This window comes from Grus americana, chromosome 7 (assembly GCF_028858705.1).
Source record: "Grus americana isolate bGruAme1 chromosome 7, bGruAme1.mat, whole genome shotgun sequence".
Lineage (NCBI taxonomy): Eukaryota > Metazoa > Chordata > Aves > Gruiformes > Gruidae > Grus > Grus americana.
In genome coordinates this window covers 15,462,376-15,482,163 of record NC_072858.1, presented here as the reverse complement: position 1 = coordinate 15,482,163, position 19,788 = coordinate 15,462,376, and the positions used below count along the sequence as shown (strand labels likewise).

At 41.0% G+C, this 19,788-nt stretch overlaps 1 protein-coding gene across 15 annotated transcripts in view; it reads right to left on the bottom strand.

Moving 5' to 3' along the window:
• Positions 1-19,788, bottom strand: part of BTRC (beta-transducin repeat containing E3 ubiquitin protein ligase) — a 122,145-nt gene that overhangs the window by 7,552 nt on the left and 94,805 nt on the right. For all 15 annotated transcript variants that reach the window (XM_054831786.1, XM_054831793.1, XM_054831788.1 and 12 more), the window contains 7 exons: positions 16,714-16,945; positions 11,895-12,081; positions 7,328-7,424; positions 6,386-6,523; positions 5,803-5,921; positions 3,202-3,451; positions 2,445-2,563 (listed from right to left, as the gene is read on the bottom strand). In XM_054831786.1, the coding sequence (XP_054687761.1) occupies positions 2,445-2,563; positions 3,202-3,451; positions 5,803-5,921; positions 6,386-6,523; positions 7,328-7,424; positions 11,895-12,081; positions 16,714-16,945 (1,142 nt within the window). The remainder of the gene's footprint in view (positions 1-2,444; positions 2,564-3,201; positions 3,452-5,802; positions 5,922-6,385; positions 6,524-7,327; positions 7,425-11,894; positions 12,082-16,713; positions 16,946-19,788) is intronic.

The following is a 19,788-nucleotide window of genomic DNA, read 5'->3' as shown; positions in this document are numbered from 1 at the left end:
GTATTTTCAGGTCCCAGTTCGAGGTTTTACCTGTATCTAAAAGGGATTAGAAGAGATGATCGTGTCCATAGTCATGTGGGGAATGGGCCTTCATGTACAAAAGGGATAATTACTGTGTAAGAGCAGAATCTCCTAGCAGAATTGGTGCCAAGGGTACCTCCCAGATTTGATAACCGTCTCAAATTTCTACTTCTTTAAATAGTCAAAGGATCAAATAGTAAGAGAAACTAGTCTTAAGGTTTGAGAACTAACTAAAAAAATTCACTACAAAGTGTATGCAGTCAAAAACACTACCACTCTTCCTTCCTATAGCTTTGGGAGAACTTCTGGAAGAAGAGGGAGGTCTGCAATTATCTCAGCCTTTAATTTACTTGAAGTCCTTGCAGAGCTGGAAGATGTACAGAAGGCTGGTGAGCCTGAATCCCCATCTCCTAGAGAAAATGCTGTTGTCTAAACAGGCCAGTGTCAGATCCCCATGTGTGCACACACTGGAGGTCGAATACACACATGCAAATCAACCACTAGTTTAAAAATTAACCCAAGATGATGTAGTCTGATTCTATTTTCTTGCTCTAAATGATTTTTTTTTCCCCTCTTTTTTTCTACACCATGCCTGTCTGTAGCAATTAAGAACTTTGGCCCTAGAGGCTTAGATACTGAAGTGACTGGATTAAACTTGAGGGAACAATTTCAACCAGATGGAACTCAGCACAACGACAGCGATGCCTATGTAGCTGTGTCCTCTTACACTGGTGAAATATCTGGCCTAAACCAAAACCTAAAATATTTTTATACATGGAGTCTCCCTACAGAAGAAAGATACTGGTTTCTGAGCTACTACACATGCCTTACATTTGCAGGTGCAAAACTAGAAATCACCGAGCCATCTTTTGGAAAAAAGTTTCCCTGCAACTGAGGAATGACAAATTTCAAATTCTGTATCAGGAGGCAGTCTCTACTAAAGGCCAACACACAACATCTGGCATTTTACAGTGGATTAAAATCAAACATACAAAGCACCATGCCACCCACATAGATGACTTAGTAACCTGCCCTTTCTTAATCACCTTTCCACACTGACTTGTGCCCTCTGCTAATGGCTGGGAGAAAACAATGCGACCAGGTAAGTCTTGTGCCTTGCCCACACAGCTGCCCAACTTGACTTTCATCAAGATTCACCGCCAACATTCCTGAAATTCTAGCACGATTTATCTGTCAACTAGGGATTTTGTCCAATGTAAGCATAAAAGTAACTGTATTCCTCTTGAGCGTTATCACTATCTTGACATTTATTTTTATTAGCATTGTGGGTCACATTTTAGATCATTCCCTAACTGCTGTAATATTTAACTATTTCTTACTCCAATTCTGAGACCAAGTTTCTTGTAACAATGGCAGAGAGTTATTTTTTTCTATTTGAAGTGCAGGAGTTCTCACCATGTGTAAGTGGTGCTACTCTTACACAATGCCTGTGGTACTTTTTCCTTGGTAAAGAGACAGAAGTTCCAGCTCTCTTGGTCATGCTCTCAGACAACCCTATACTGAAATCCGGCACAATGACCTGGTGACGTCAACCAAAGGACCACCATTTTCTATAGAATGCAAAGCAGGGAGAGGCAGTGTGTTGCAAACAAAGTTCACAGGCAAACAGCAGCACGAATCATTCTCACTGAGGAGAAATTACTGACATGCAAAATGAAAGGTTTCTGCTGACACTGTCCAGCTTTCAAGTTTTATCAGAAGGCAGACAATTATTTAAAGCAATGACAAAGACAAAAGGGAGGCTGCTCTTACTCCTATTTGCACGACAAAGCCATTTCCCTATGGCACGTACACTACTACTCAAGCTTGCTCCGTACACCCCAAGATTAGTGGGACATCCCTCTACCAGCAGCTGCAGGACATAGGGAGAAATTCTGGCTCATGATACCAGGAATTAAATCTCAGATTGCAACCAGGGCAGCTGGAGAAGTGCAAAAGGCAGCAAACTGAACTTTGTGCTCTAAACCAGCTGTTCCAAACTTAACCAGGTGCCAAGTACCATAAGAAGAGTTTGGCGAGAACCCAGGAGGATTTCTGCAAAGGATTAAATGCCTCTTACTGCAAATCTGACCCCTTTAACTAGACACATAGCCCAATTAAAATATCACAAGAGGACATCACAGAAAGTGGTACTTGCCAGCTCTTTCATACACCAGAATTGTCAGAGCAATGCAACTTGTTGATTAGTATGGGACTCTTGAGATATGAAGGATGAAAGACAACACAGTAAAACAGGCTTCTAATATCTCTTTCTAGTAGTTCCCAATGTTCTATACCAAAGAAAGTATATTTCAAAGATGACAAGGGTACAGAGCACTTCAGTTGCCTAACCTCTGCACATCCCAGGGAATAAGAGACAACGTGCTTGCACAAAACTCTGCAACGGGGAGTGTGTCTCTCACCTGATAGTATTATCTGAAGAGCCGCTCACTACTAGCCTGTCTCTGTACTGCAGACATGCAATGCCTCGTTTGTGGCCATTTAAGGTGCGCACAAATTCGCAGGTACTAGTGTTCCATACCTGTGACAGGAAGGGAGGAGGGAACCACACAGAGACAAAATCATTAAGAAGAGACTAACAAAAGCTGGTATGTGTATGACATATAGGTGCATCCAGAATGCTCTTCATTGAAGATGCTATCATTAAGACTTGGAAAATTACCCCTCTGATGACTTCTGACTATCATCTGCAACTGTTAGCAGCTTGGGTCACTGTACACAGAAGATTTTTGCCACACTGTATGAGAATTAGCTTCCAAAATCAGGCTTCAGCACTCTTGGGCTATGATTTAGTCTACACAGGATCTCTATTTTCCTCAGTTTTAATGCTGTAGACTAAGGTCATAGCAGTAACACTTAAGTGACTCCTATCCACTCACCTTCACTTTTGCCCCCATGCTGCCCTCTGAAAACTGTTCAAATGACTGATGTCCTTTTTCAACTGCATCTGTACCTGGATCTGATTCGCCATACAGCTCTGCAAACAAGTTGTGCAAGCTCAACAGAGGAGGGACGAGTGGAAATGAGCAGTAGGAAGAACACTGCTTCTAAAGGAAGATCTGTGCAATAACTGCCAAGGACCATCTTCCCTGTCTGGTCACTGTTCTTGGTTACTAAATACCCCAGTGCTGCAAATAAAAAGCCTCTGAAACACCTCACCTTTATAGTTCTGTCACCTGATGCTGATACAATGTACTTGTCATCAAAGTCCACTACATTGACGGCAGCTCGGTGCCCTACTAGCACCCTCCGCAGGGTGATGTCTGTTGGTGAAGCCATGTCCCACACAGCAATGGAACGGTCTTTGGAACATGTCACCATCATGCCGTTATTGAAACGGAGGTGCAGTACTGCTTCGCAGTGGTGAATCAGCGTATTCAGCATCTCACCTGCGTTCACGTCCCACACCCTGCAGTTTCAAATTTCAAACCAGAGAGAAGAGAGTTAAAAAACTGTATAGTGGATTTTCTGCAGAGCAAGAGACGTAACTGACTCTCTAGCAATATTAGAGAAGCAAACACCACAAGTTATATCTACATCTATTAAATAGGTCATTAAAAGATGTATTATATAAACCTGTTGATTATGCACACATTGAGACAGTCCAGCAGCCAAAAACCCTGCAATGCAGTTAACACCATAAAAATAACCCATCCAGGAAAAAAGCGTTCTTTAATTAAGGGAATTTAGCGCTGAGGAAAGGTATGAGCTAGATGGCCTTAAAGAGTGATGTTTTCTGGTTGTGTCAGCCCACCACACCATCTCCAGTCAATGAGACCTTAATCGTGATCTGTGGAGAAGCAAGTTCAGTGACAGGTTTAATTTTTGACCTCTCTCATAGGACTACCAACTCAAAGGATAATTTATACAGAAGCAGAAGACAAGATAATGCTTTTCAAACAAATGTAAATAATTGCCACAAGTTGCACCACGAATTGCATTTACCCTGCAGTGCATCTGGTACACAGCTACATTCCAGGAATGTGCTGAATAACCAAATTAAGACAGAGCATTTATATCAATTTAATGTTATTGGAACCAACTGTTTCAGCTGAAAGATAGTTTAAGTTAGACAAAGGCTTCATACATAACTTCTAGGACTTGAAATGAAGATTTTAAGCCTTAAAAATGTTTCTTTTGGGCTATTCTGTTGGCAGATGACTTTTACCCTCCATAAAGAGGTTTATTTTGGCACTATCACACCTATATCCCAGATACACTACGTAAGAGCAGAAAATGGCTGTATCATCAGGCACATCAGACACTGCAGCAGTTAAAACTTTCCTCTGCCAATAAGGCGAGCAGTAAGAAAAGGCAAGATATGAGAAAGACTTCTAATGTCTTATTTCCTAACTCAGGGAAGCTGAAGTGCACCAGCTTATGGAGTATAAATGAGAAAGAAAACTACACTCCAATTACAAAATGCAAAGGAGAAAAACCCACTGACTAAAGACCTGAGCCATTAACATATGAGCAGTTTGCAGACAGGCTTGCCAAACTGAACAGGAGCTGGAGACCTACTGACTTCTTTGGACAAGTGCATCCCTGAGATCTCAGAAGCATTAAGAGCCCATCTGTACTGTCTATTGGCTGAAGCCCCTCTTCCTGAGGAGACCCAAGGATAAAAGTGATGCATCCTATGTGCCTCTGGGGTCTGCACAAACATTTAGAGATACAGTGGGAAACAAAGTATTTCTGGGCAACTAGCCAGTCTGCAATTTGGCCTGCCTGGCCTGATATGGAAGATCATAGTGCTTGTTACAGAAATCAGCCTCTCCTTTTGAGATCTCTTTAGCACAGTGCAGTTCTCACACAATCACCAGGCAGGCGGTGTTGCCGAAATTCTGGATTCCTACTAATGCTAGGACCCCAAAATCTAGCAGTGCCACAAGACTGCATGCATCACATGTCAGGAACTAAATTTAACGGTTATTAGCTTAACAGTGGTAGTTTACATGCAAGCACAGTGATAACCACGAGGTGCTTGCAGCCATAGCAGCACACGCTAATAGCTTCAGAAAAGGCCACTGACACAGTTTTTTGTTGTCTATAACTTCACTGCATGGGCATTGTTTGTACTCTGACAAGAAGAGAATATATAGCAACACGGAGAAGAGAGACTTGCTCCTTCACATCCAAGTTCATATTGCAATTCACTAACTCATATGTGCCTGTATTTACACTGCAGGTCTTAGACTCTCTGGGACCCTGTAATATGTCTAGTGGACTTCACATCTGCACAGCATGCACCGTAAGTGCTGACTTGAGGCGTCCAGCCTTTTGCTGGAGACTGGAAGGAAAGTGAAATTAGAAAGACTGAATAAAAAGAAACATCATGCTGAAATTTAATTAAAAGTCGCAGGAGATCTAGTTATGTGTCTTTTGTTAAAATTAAGTGACAATGGATGACTAAACCTTCAAACTTGCTTTGAAAGCTTCAACCAACTTTTAAAAAGTTATTCTCAGTGAGAATTTAAAACTTTCTCAGAGAGTGTCAAAACATGCAAAACCTTAGTGAAGTGCCAGATGGCCTTCCTAAGTCATCTTGACCTTGACTGGCCTTTGCTTAGGTTCTCATTTCTCCTTGACAACCATTTGCATGGACAGCTGATAAACAAGGACAGTACACTCCTGACCAAATATGCCGAACTACTTCACGGAACTGACTGAACAGCACACATTTAAGAAAAGATTATTTCAGCAGCTTGCAAGGCTAACGTCTTAGAGGCAAACACAAAGCTCCAAATCACGAGCACAGACCTGACTGTTGAGTCTGAAGATCCAGTAATAATCACTCGTTCATCATACTGGAGGCACAGGACAGAACCCGTGTGTCCGGTGAGAATTCGCTTGCATTCCAAGGTATTCTTATCCCAGATCTAAGATAGCAAACATTCAAAACCAGACAGTTCAGTAAGATTTTCATCTTTCAGCACTTACTGTTTTGACTGGTCTGTTTTTTACTAAGACACATCATCCATAGTGCAGTTAGAACATCTTTAGTGGCATCTGTAGAGTCTTCTACAGGCTCTTTAACATCTTTGATATTACTGGCTTTACTATGAACATTGGTTTTACCCTTCTCATCAGGGTACAGGGCACAGTAATTACATAGCCTGTAATTACTGATGGGCAAAAACTCTGCTAGCAAAGCACATTTGTAAGAAAACAGGGTCTCTCTTGCCAGATAAGAGAGGTACACATGCTGTGCAGGTGTGAGGTGGGGGAAGGAGAAGGCTAGGTTACTAACAAGAGATTGAATAGATGTCACTGAAATTAGGACACCATTATTTATGGCACAGACACTGCATGCCATTAGTATGCCATTTTGGAGCATTCTCACCTTAATAGTATTGTCTCGTAGGCCACTTACTATCTTCTGATCATCATACTGTAAACAATAAACCCCTTTGCTTGTCTCGCTTCGGCAGTGGATCCTCTGTAAACTGTGCCTTCCACACCGCCAGTTTGACTCTATTGTCTTGAGGAGAGACAGAAGACAAAAGAGAAGTAAAAATAAAGCACGGAACTATCCCCCCTTTTTTTGTTTGAGAAGACAGCAGATACTTTTCTTCACACGTTTTCATGCAATAAGGCCCTTCTAGAAGTAGTAACACATGTAATAAAACTGATTAAATAGACAAATGTCTGGAAAACATATGGTGCCTAAACTCATCTGTGTTATGTGGAATGGTGAGGGAGAAGTGACCTAAAAGCTTTTTTCTGTCTCTAACCCTTAACCTCTGTGACTCAACGACTAAACAACTGAAGAGAAAGTTTCAGTTGAGTTCTAGCTAAGTAATTGTAAAACTTGTCACAACTGTGCCAGAGCATCACTTTTGCCATTAGGAAATGAGCAGAACATGCCATTTTGCTCGCGCTAGATACATGGCAACCATGCTTCAGCTGCTTCCTGTTTCCCTGGGTCTTAGGACTGCAGTCTTTAGCAATGCACCTTCTCCCTGGCTCTGTTCCTGCTATCTGCCCCTAACATCTTATTAGGTCTCATCTGCACTGGGTGGAACAAAATATTATGGAACAGAGAAAGTTAAGATGGTACGGTGCTGCTGTTAAAGGTGTAGAGACTCCATCTGCAAACAGTTCAGTGAACAATCCAACTCATCCTCTGTTTAAAGGAGCAGCGAAGCCTGGGACCTTATATAACTATCCCAGACCTACAAACTCTGGACAAACACAGACATATCAGATTTAGAGAAATATTTCATTAGAATGAAATATTATCAGAATTTCAACATCATGAGTAAATCAGGAAGCTGTTTCTTACCTCTATGTCCTGTATAATTTTGGGATAAAGTGCTCTGTAGAAGGAGTTCGGTGGTGCAGTCCCATCAGGAGGTTTATTTTTAAATAGATATTGTCCCCTGGAAGACAAAGAACACTCCCGTTGAACACAAATCATGTTTCAGCATTTTGGAGAAAGGTCCTCCTGGCATTTTACAAATGGGTAACCACTGTTGAAAAGCACAGACAGATTCATATTCAAACTTAATTCACTCAGTAAGACAGGGTGGGTTCCTTGTTTATTCGTCCTGTAATGTGTCAGTTTTGCACTTTGACAGTCATGAAAAATCTGTGCCTCGTCACTCAGGGAAGGGAAATATATTCTCTGTAACAGACATGTGCCCACCCAACTCAATAGGAGGTGAGAATGGCTCATGCCCACAACACACATACCCATATCAGAGGTCATCTTTACAATAAAGTGTACAAAGAAAATGACAGAAACCAAGGAATCCTCAAACTCACTATGCATTCAAGGCTAGCTTTTATCTGCAATAGCAGGAACAGGATCAGTTTTGGTACATGTACATTTTACTGCTACTACTATATTTTGGTAAGCAACACTTCATCTGTGGTGCCTCCCTCATTTCAACACTGATTTGGAATACTCATATCCCAAGCTAGATTTTTGCTACAAAAAAAAATCTGTAAACGGCAATCACTACCTGCTGTGTAAAAAACTTTAATTCCTCATCCTGAAGTTAAGAAGCCACCGAACACGGTGTGGAAGCTAGTAAACCCCACCATGGGCGTACTAACTGCTGTTCTGCCTGGCAACATGCCTCACAAAATGGAGAGAGGCACAAATGCCTCCGAGTGTAATCCTGGCATCAGAGGCACTGAGTTTACACTGGGCCAGCTCTCCACTTCTTCCTCCCTTGCTCCATTATGGCATAATTAATTGTTCAATACTTCCTTGCGCATTTCTTTCTTGTCCTTTCCATACAGCATACCTTGCAACTTATTTGAGAGACTGTACATTAGCTGCCCTGATGAACCAGGGAAACCACAACAATGAACTGAAATTTTTAGGTTATAAGGCAGTAGCGAACTATAGGACTGAACAAACAAAATAACAAATGCTAAAGAAAAGAACTTTTGGTAATTCTTTGAATAAAGTACTTTAAGTACGACTTGAGAGAAAGGTGCTTTCCACTTCAGACAGAGCGATCATCTGAGTCTTCAAATACAGTGAGCAGCAGTCACTCATAGGGGGACAAACACACGTGAAGAAAGGACACGTAGGTACAGGCAAACCACTAACTAGATGGTTGCCTATTTACTGTGATCCAGTCTGGGAGGGCATACAAGAAAATTGCAATTATTGGCCCAGGGAGACGAAAAATGCTTTGAAGATACAGCAAATACACAGGGCACATCCTGTAAGACTTGGGGTAGGTCTACGAAAATCTGTATACAAGCCTATGTGCCTGAAAACCTGTCTGTTGTTTCCAGCTTTACTAGCTGATCTAATACAAGGTCTTATTGCTACCTATAAGCCCTGCCTTGCTGCATGTAGAGTCAGTTGTTTACAGTTCAGCTAAAGGATCGCTTGGAATTTCCACGGCATCCCAGTGGCTGTTGTGCTGTGGCTCTGGGATAAAAGGAACTCTTGTTTGCAGGTTTTGATGACTGGCCAATTCAATGAAGTATTCAGATGGACACAATCGTGCCCAGATTTTGGGCTTCTATTTTATATTTCTCTAAATCTGTGTAACCCTTGCTGCTCCCTGACAAGCTGCCAGTGAAGGCCACCCTGCTGCAGAACTGGGTGCTTCTCTGTTGTAAACTATGAGCTGCAAATGCTGAAATCAGGCAGCCCATGTGCAAAGTGAGGAGCTGTAAGCAAATAACACCAGTCATCTATCACTCTGAACTGTCCAGTTACTCAACTCCTTGATTACAAGCTCTAAAGCTCCATACGGCAGAGATGCAATTACACTGGGTATTTCTTGTCTGCCTCTCTTAACCACCCCACCATGCCTGCAGTTGTATCTTCCAGAGCTAATCAGAGGGCAATCTGAAAGACAGGGCACAACTTCCTCCTGTTGTGTCAAAGCAACCTCTGGGACACAGTGTAAACCTGAAGAGGTGCAGTAAAACAGTGTGACTGTCCTTTGAGATGAGAAGCAGGATTTGCAATTGTTTTTCAGAAATGTCAGGTGTCTATGACTAGTAATCAGTGCTAACGTTATTTCTAAAATCTGGAGGGAGGAACTTGAGAACTAACAGCTGTGATCTCTGACAAGATGCAAAGAATAGGTAAAGTTCCACAGAACAGGAAAAAGACAAACGTAGCTCTTGCATTTTAAAAAAAAAGGAAGAAGGCCCACCAAGGAAATGGTGGACTGTCCAACTCAACTTTGACAGCTTAGCAGTTCTAGAGCACACAGTCAATCAGATGAGTGCCTAGAAGATGACAAGGTGACAAACAACAGGCAACACTGATCAATCCAGAATACACCATGTCAAACTGACCTAATTTCTTCTCACATGCTATTCTCATGACTTAGCAAGAGAAGTATGATCTTGGAAGAGCTCAAGGATGGACACACAAATGGCTGGAAAGCACAGTTTATCAATGGTGCCCTGTCAAACAGGATGGCAACTGGGATCCTGCATGGAATCTGTCCTAGATGTGTCATTATTGAGCATTTTCATTCATGACAAACAATGGAACAAGGAGTGTGTTTATTATCTGGCCAATGATACTAAAGCTGGGAGAAGCTACAAGCACTTTGGAGGATAAGACTAAACTCATAATGCTCCTGACAAAATGAAGAAATACCAAACAATAAATAGAATCTAATTCAATAAGGACAAGTGTCAAGTTCACCACTGAATAACAAGGTAAGCATGCAAGATGAAGAATAATGCCTAAGTAGAACTTACACAGAAAGGGTAGGTAATTTAATAACAGTATTATACATACCACTGTTTAAAAAAAAACCAACAAAAAAACCCAAACCAAACCAAACCAACACACATTCTACTGGAAAGCATAAAACAGAGTGTCCTCCATACAGCATGCTGAGCAATGCTTCCCACACCACCAAACTCTAGAGATGCCTCAGCAGAAGACAGACATCCAGCTGAATACTCTGTCCTCCAAGAATGGAGTAATTGGGGACGGTGGTCTAAACAGAGAAAACCAGGAATGACAAGAGGACAAGACAACACAGGATTATGATTGATTAGCACATCCAAAATGTAGGAAACGTGATCATCTTCCAACATGCAAAAGGTTACTGCAAAAAGGAGAATGAGAAACTGTCCTGTGTGTCTGTGTAGGCTAAATATAACATGCTGAACTGCAGCTAGGAAGACAGCCTAGATTTTAGGAAAATCTTTCTAACACTGAAGTTAGTGAAACAGTGGAATTCCTTGCCCAGGCAAGGTTTGGGGAATCTCCATCAATGAAGGTTTTTAAGAACAAGTTAGACAAACATCTGGGAAGACTTAAGAGAAACCTCTCTCTGCCTTTGGGAAACAGGAGGGACTAAAAAACCTCTCAAGGTCCTCTTCGGACTTACTGTAACCTCAACAATACAGAGCAAAAAATAGAAGTCCTGGAGAGAACAAGGTACTAAAAGGAATGCAAAAGTTACCTACCACTGCCATGCTTGTGTTTATTTTACACTCTTTATAAAGATTATACTATTGGAAGCAGATCAAAATAGTATTTATTTTTAAAGGATGTTTCATAATCCTGATTTATTCGCCTTTACTTCCTGAGACAAACAGTATAACAAAATTAACCATAAAACAAGAGTCTTTGTTTGCAACTCTGTATCTTTTTCTTTTTAATAGCAACCAAAATGCCTGAGCTGTCACTTTTATCTTGTTTATGAAATATTCATACCCAGCTTCCTTTCTGCCAACATCCTAGGGACACCCTTGGAAAAGAAAATTATGTATTAAAGGACGTACCCCTGAGAGGGAAAGTTCTAATGAAATGTTAACAGAGAGCTTCAAACTTGAGTGAGACCCACATTGTAGTAAGGCTATTCCAGATGATTATTAACTAATCTATCTGCATTTCTAAAGTCCCCTATTCTCCATGGTACCTACCCTCAGCTTCCAGTTTCAAAATTAAACAGATATCTAATAGTGAAAATCTGCTGAGGAAAACAAACAGACCTATCAGGAAACAACTAATTCATAGCACATGCTGCCCCACTGCCACCCCTAAAAAAGCTCTTCTGCTCTGAACTGCTGACTAGTTTAGTGTTCCCCTGGGGTGTACACAGCTTCTTAATTTGAACTGAATGACAGCTGGGCGTAAAAATCTCAGTCTGTGCATCTCACTTGTCACAGTGGGGTAAGAGCACGATCAGATGAGGAAGGTGAGGAAGAAGCCCCCGCATTGCCTGCGTAGCCAAATGACGCCCTAACTCCCCAACCCCCCAATTTCGATTTAAGCAACTCTCAGGTTTGGAACCAAAATGATGTTTCAGGGTGCTAAATAACCCTCTTCAAACATGGTTGGAAACACACAGCACCTACTGTCCTGAATGGGGGCAAAAGAGGTGAAGATGCAGTTTCCTCACCATCCTCTCCTCTCTGACAACCCCCTCCACAGGGAGTCTGTCCTGACCATTCTCTCGATGAGCTTCTTCCACAGCATGCCATCTGACGTCACCCGGTACCACTCCTTGCACACCAGCTCAGCAGCACACAATGATTTGGCATCCAGGTATGACAGAATGTTCTCAGCAATGTGATCCAATCCCCGAGCTGGGGGAGAAAAAAAAAACAACAAACAAAAAAAAAAACCAAGAAAAGATTATTTGCTGGGGAGACATGGAGTTTAAAACAGCTCCCCTTGACAGTACAAAGATACCCTCTCTTTCCATCTCCTCTTCTGCATGCAGCGCTGGACCAAATGCACAGAAGAGCATTTGCGTCTAAGTTCAGGAGTGAACAGCGTTCTCCAACTTCCTTTGGATATAACACAACAAGTCATTAAAAATAATAAAGAATCCAAGAAGTCATTCCAATCTATTTCGATGGGTTTTAGCACTAGGGGGATATTCTATGGATGGCATTTCCAACTCAGCGACGCAGCCCCCAAAATCTCTCTATATTAGGACCATTTCTCATCTCACTGCTACAGCTGTTCTCATGTTCCAACGGCTCAAAAGCTGTTTTTGCTAAAGCAGTAGCTTTTAAACGTAATGAAGAAAAAAATATATATTCCCAATGTGTGCCCTGAAGGGTAGTGGTACCTTTAGACATGGGGGAGGGGAAGATATGCAGATGCACAGGGAAGTTGAGACGGAAGGGAGGCTGTGTAAGGAGAAAGTGAAGCAGGTTTGCTAGTTTCATTTATTTTAGTGGGTGGAGGAAAAATATGCACCAAAATGGTATAATTTGCAAATATTTTCCAGTGCAAATACCAAGACTGGCTTTGTTTCAACATGGCTGGAGTGAAATGTAAAGCAATTGCCTGGTTAGCACCAAGCAGCCCGGTGTAATGCCCGAGGAGCTGGGGCCCAGGGAAGGTTATGCTACGTTTCTTAAGTGGATGGATGTATTCAGTAAAAATGTGCCCTTACCCACTCAAATTTAATCACCAACAAGACTTCAGGAAAATAAGATGCCTTTTAAATGAGACGTTGCATAAATACAGCTTCTCTTGGAGGCTGTTTAATGCACAAGTGAGACACACCATCAAGAGATTATCTCACTTCACAGGTCAAATTTCAGAGGTTTTGTGAAAGTTGTAGTTTAGAGGCCATCATCCCTCAGGCATAATGTTCAGACCAACCGAAAAGGAAGCATGGCAGATTGGCATTACATGCATCTTCCCTTTGGTTCACATTTGGGACAGCATTAAATACGTCTTTTCTTGCTTTTAAAACAAGAGCCTCAAAGACCTCTCTGCTTGTGACAGAGAAAGAAAAAGCAGCAAGTGCATTTTTATAGTCACATGTCTGTATTTCTGCAAACCCAAACTGGGTGCAATCAGCTGACTCTTATGAGAGTTTGTAAGACACAAAAAGCCCAACCTTTGTTTTTGTTAACCGAAAGATCTTAAAATTATCTCCCAATGCATGAAAATGAGAAAACTCAGTGTGCCTCCTCTTGCTCCTTTCAAACATCCTAAATTTATAATACACTTAGGGTGAGACATTCTGCCCAGCATTTTATGCTTCCATTCATGCAGTAGAAAAAGCACGTGAATGATACCACGCACAACCAGAGAGTGCAGAAAGAGGTCTGACATTTCTTATCTTTATAGATGCAAAATTAGATGTCAACCTGCAAAATAAAAGCATCAGCAGCCTTTATTATGTATTTAATCTGAAAAGATATATACAGCCACTATATAAAATTCTTTAAGAAAAGGAAAAAAAGAGTGTTTGTAAATTTAGATTGACACTACAGCAATTCGTGGAAAGAGAGATACAATGTGTTAGTGAACGAGAACTGGAATTTGCAGGAATTCTGCAATTTGGTAGGGCAGACATGGACATCAGTCCCCCTGCTTTCCCACTCTGACACCTGCAGCCCTGAGCTCTCTCTGCTGGATGGAAATGGCATATTTGCTTTCCCAGTCTGTGTTGCTTCCAATGGACCCAAAGACATTTACGGACCCACCAGGACATTTACAAATGCCTGCCTGTGTAACGTCTGCACTGGTGGCTTTATGTAAGCAGTCTGACAGCAAGAAATTATTTTATAGGGGGAACAGACAGGTGGGCTTTAGGAAGCAGGACTACACTGCATAAACTGGTCACAGCAATCTTCACCCACAAGTCTGCCTCTGACCCACCTGCCCTTTCTGGATCATCAGTAGTTGCACTTTAGATCTTGCTGCAATGAGGTGTAGTAACTATTTCCCCGACCATAAGTCACCCTTTGCTGTTGATTCCAGATCCTTTGCAGAGAAGGAATACTAATGTTTTGGCCTCTCCTTCTCACATTTATGAGAAGTGGAAGGGCAGAGCTATTTTGGCCCGGCTGCAAACTCAATTTTATTATTATGTTTCTTAGGAACAGCACAACTCACTGAGACATATATCTAACAAAGCATTGCTTCCTTAAAAAAGAGAAATCTCTGCTCACAAAAGTTTTTGCTAAATCGATGTGAAACACGATTAGCCCTTCAGCCCTCCATACCAACAAGAATGTTTCAGTTATTTCACACATGAAACCCTTATAAAAATTACTTTCCTCATAAAAAATGTTAAACAGCTTGGAAATGCTAAGCAGAGACCTTATTTTTCAGAATAGAACAAAGTTTGTTAAGTACACAGTTAAGCTGTATTTTTCAAACAACCTTAATTCTGTCCAAAGTACTGGGAAAATAATCTGAGCCAATTTTACTCTCTATTAGTAAAGTGTGCTCATGATCTAAAACTGCCTTTAATTCTGGTCATTCTTTGGGACAGTGATAGGAGGACAAAGATAAGATGCCTCATGATTTTGAAGTAGCTTTATTGTTTTATTTACTCAAGGGGGAGAGCAGGAAAGAGAATGAAGGAGTAAAAATGAAACCAGAATACTGAACACTTGAGAATTTCAGAAAGCTAATACTTAAAGAGTTTAAGGGGTTTTTTGGTTATGTGACTTAATTTGAAATTGTACTTTCATCTCTCTTTCCTAGGCAGTTTCTTACCTTCCCCTTTCCCTCATTAGAAACCTAGCTTTACTCAGGACATCCTGCACAGACTGCAGAGCCTGTGCCAGTGTAATTCCTTGCCATTAATTTTCTCTAGGAAATAATTCACTAGGACATTAGCACTTTGCAAACATGCAAATTATGCACATACATTATTTAAGCACACTGTTCCCACAACTCTTCAAATACTCAGATATTAGCTGCCTGATTCCTATCAATTCTGCATTCTAAGATAGTAAAATCAGCTGCTTCCTGGGTAACTGTGAAAAGACCACCAACAAATACTGTATGGCCAGGAAATTTTGAATGCCTCTGAAAATGTTTATAGCATTTGCCAAAAATTTTCAGAAAAAGGCCTGTAGGATGAAATAAGCAAGTGCAAATAAGATGTACTAGCTTGCTTTGATGGAGTTTTGTGGAGAAAGACCTGGAAAAATAGTGTATGTAACTATATGTATACTTCCACTTTAAAACTGGGGAAACCAATGCACTTTCAAAATACTCTCTATTTTTCTGAAACAGAATAGCTCCACAAGTTATAATGCTGCTCTAAGTACACGAGATTATTGCCATTGGACTACTAAAAACTAACATAAAGCAGGTACTTAGCATAACTAAGATTTTTTTTTAATGCTACAACAGCCATTTGATTACTGGGCACAATGAGCTTAAAAATCCAGTGAGCCTATGTATTTAACTTCATAGCAAAACTCCTGCAGTGCCTTTATGCTTTGTACTATTCACAGTTAAGCATGCTTTTTTCCATCTTTTAACCCTAGAACTTAAATTTCATGTTAGGATATCCCTTCTAAAGAATGATCTGGATTGACCAAATTGTTGGAGTTCAGCAGTTCTCCAAAGGTATTCACTGAACGAGCTTTTGGCAAGAAACTCCTCTCTTCAACTAGCTATTTACAGACAACACCTGTAGCACTTCTTGCTCAGGTCCATCCGAAACTAAGGAACTATGCCATGGGAATGCTAATCTGTTAACTATCTATCTATCTATCTATCTACAGAGGTATGATCTAATGGTCTGAAAAAAAGACCAAAGAGCCAGGAATTTCTGTCTGGTTCTGAAACTCTATTCCTGTATATATTTTATCTCCCACTGCCTCAGTTTTCCCATCTATAAGACAGGGTCAATAAAAAACTGCACGTACACTACTTTATGTGTGCATTCTGTGAGATACACCCAATGCCACACCTGAGAACAGCTGGGATAATATCCTCAGTGGAAAGCACTACAGAAGTGCAAAAACTAGAACATTTCCATCCTTTGATCTTATGTCCTCCATTCGCTATTAGCAATAAACACATAATCAAGCAATGGCTTCAGGAAGGTATTTTACTAGGAAAGAGAGACAAAAAAATCTAAGTAAGAAAAGGGAAAACCTCAGCTAAGCAACCAAAAAGAGTAGTAGTTTTAATTTCAAAAGTTTTCGTTAGTCATGCATCGTTGTGGACATTATGAGTACAACTACCTGCCCTGTGGCTTGTGATGACTGACTGTCCTTATGATACATATATGAGCTATCATTTACTCCTAGCCAAACCATGGTGGTATGATAGAAATACAAAATATTACTACGTTTTGTACTGGTATAGAGCTTTTCGTTCAAAAGCTATCATCTAGTTTGCAAACTGACCCTAGAAGAGACCTCTCCAGCAGGGTAGGCCAGAGCGGAATAGTTTTCTGAAAGACAACATGGAGCAGCAACTCCCTCCGCCTGGAGAAATACCTGGCAGTGCAGTGATGAAGTCCCGCTGTAACATGGGTTTGAGGTATGAGTTTATATGTCCGTGCTGGTAGTGACACATCTGGGAGATGAGGTGCTCCACAAACTCCACCTGGTCAGACTCGGACCACTGTTCAAAATACTTGACGCAGAGTTCCTTCTCCTTCTCATAGCTTGCAGACAGTTTTCTTTGCTTGGGCACAATCATACTGGAAGTGCCATTGGCAAGTTTTGTCTGTAAACAGGAAGGAGAGAAAAACCCAAATCATACATATGGAAAGAAGCTCAACTTTTATGATTTGGGGCGGGGGGGGGCGCTGAGCAGAAGGAAAAAGCACTCTGATACATAAAGTTGGCTGAGGCTACATATCCCGTTTGGTGCTGTTAGTCAGAGCGCAACCACTGCGAGCTGTAACCCCTGCAGGACAATGCACTGGCTCCTGCACACAAAGGGCTCTGGTTAGACGGGAAACCATGAGTGACAATTTAAAACAAACACAATTTTATTTACATCTTGCAGACAGTAAAACGCATTTGGGTTCCTAACCTACAGTTACCAGTTACTTCAATGCACCAACAGAAAACTGCATTTGTATTCTGTTTTTTTCCTAAAGAATGGACTGCTGCTAAAATTCATAGGGAATGCATGAAATGGATGAGAAAAAAATTGATAGTACTTCTTTTGAGTATAAAATTATACCTTGAAAGCAAAGCCAGCTAAACCACACCCTGATATTTGGTACATACTTCTTTCACAGAATAAACAATTTTCAACTTTCTGAGCACCGTTAATATCTTGTCAGAAGGACTCAGCTCAAAAAAGAGTTTCGGGGACAAAACAAAAACACTGACATTTCAATTTACTACTTGATAGCAAGATATAATTTCTGCTTTCTAAACGATTTAACTGGAAGAAGAGTGCACATTTTGCAATGCAAGGATATCCTTTGTCCAAGTAAGATTAACTGTTCGCTGGGAAATTATTTTTTCTCATACTGGTCAAACAGTTTGTGTTAAATGCTGAAAACATGTGATTTTCTCTCTTTCATTGCAATGGTTTAAACACCAGATAGCATTATAATAAGTCAATATCATCACATCAGTTTCATTTACAAAATACATTTAGAGGTTCTCTATTAAATACCAAATAATTAAACACAAATTACAGATATCAGAATATATAAAACATTGATGTAGGGATGCATATTTCTGTTCTATGATGATAATTCCAGGTATCAACCTCACCAGGAGACTTTATTAAATTTAAGGAAAAAAATTAGTATCTAAATCTCTCTGCAAAGATATCTAATGATCTAAAAGAAATGCACAGGTTCACTGATTTTACAGGAAAAGAAAAAACAACAAAGCAGCCTTTTTTCAGCAAGTGCCAAAACAGTGCGTTATTTAGAGACCACAAAAACTAGTTACCAAAACCGGGTTTGGAATGCACGAATTCCTCACTTCTCAGGAGTAAATAATTCCTGTACTTCAATACTGCCCCAACTCCAGCAGCAACCCTGACTTTACAACACCAAAAACCTTGCAATTTGAAAGTCTGCTCAACTAATCACCGTGTACACCTATTTCATTTTCTAGAGAAAATCCACCTAAATACTCTTTTCAGAATTTTCAGCAGAGCTGGACAGACTTTCCTCCGGTAGAAAAAGAGAGTAATCAGCTGTCATTTTTAACACACGGTTTCTTCTATTTCTGAATTATGGCTTGACCTAAGTTTCTTTGAGAACACAGCACATGGTGATCACACCATCAGTGCTCAACTCCACAGCTCAGTGTTTTCGCGTTTACTTTTTTCCCCGCTCTTCCCTGTGAATTTCTGTGTGCGTTCAGTAAGATCATGCAAGACCAGGGCTATAACTGAGATACACTTTAATTTGGTCATCACAGGGACAACACTGACTGCAGGTGATTCAGAGAGCCAGTACTGGGCACCAGGAACAAAATACTCTCTCTCGGGCCAACTTTTTACAGAGAGAAGTCTCTGAAGGGACTGTATGCATGAAGTCCTATGTGTGAAAGGCTGGAGTTTTCCTAGCAAAGTCTGCAGTAGGCAACAGTCTGGTAAAAAATGATTACCAATGGACTGCACTGAACATTAGTCTTAAGGGATTCTGGTCATTTTTGCTGCAGTTAAGCTGCCTGCAAAACAGACAACCCTGTAAAAATGCTGGATTAAGACAGTGGAGAGATGTTGCATTCTACAAGCTTGATCTCATTTCATTTCTCATTTTGTTTGCTGTGTATCTCACAACAGGCTGTCTCTACAAAGCATTTTTTAAAAACCTATACCTCTGCCTTTTAATTTGAGAGACTGTAGTCTGACTAATATGCCGAGCTGGAGCACAGTAGACAGCTGATGTACAAAGACCAAAAAAGGGGCAACTCCTTTCACGGAGTGGCACCACGTTCTGGCCTTTCCTTGCCTCCTGAGCACCCTTCTCCCAGAAGCCTTCAGCTCCCCAGTTGCCTCTAAAACATCAGTTTGGGGTATCAAACAGAAGCTGCAACATCTGCAAAAACAAGTAATGGCTTATGTGTGTACAAACAGATGGCTTAGATGGGACAAAACAACCCATTCTGCCTGGATCCCAAGTGAATACAGGCCTCTTGGGTGGAAATAATGAGTAAATTACAGAGTCCATTGACCAACACTTGTAACAGCTCTGGAAGTCAAACTCCAAGTTTATACAGAGGTTCTGCTAAGAAAAGCACTACATGTGTTACAGTGCTTACGTTCAAATTAGTGGTCATGGGAACACTTTATTTTTTTAGGTTCATGCGCGTACTTTGGCCGCATTCTGTCAATGTCAACTTGAGACCTGGTTTGCACCCTCACCTGCTCTGGTCTCCCATCAAGAGGAGCAATGACAAGCCCAGAGGTAGCCATGGTGTGCCCAGCAGGTCCTGTGGTCTATGCAAGCAGGGCACCAGAAGGACACAGGGCAGGCCACAAACACACCAGTTCTGCAGAGACAGACTAATTCACAGGGCTCCCAAATCTTTCAATCGCAATATATGCTCACATGCCTCCCCCAGACTCTCCATTGCTACAGTTTAGAA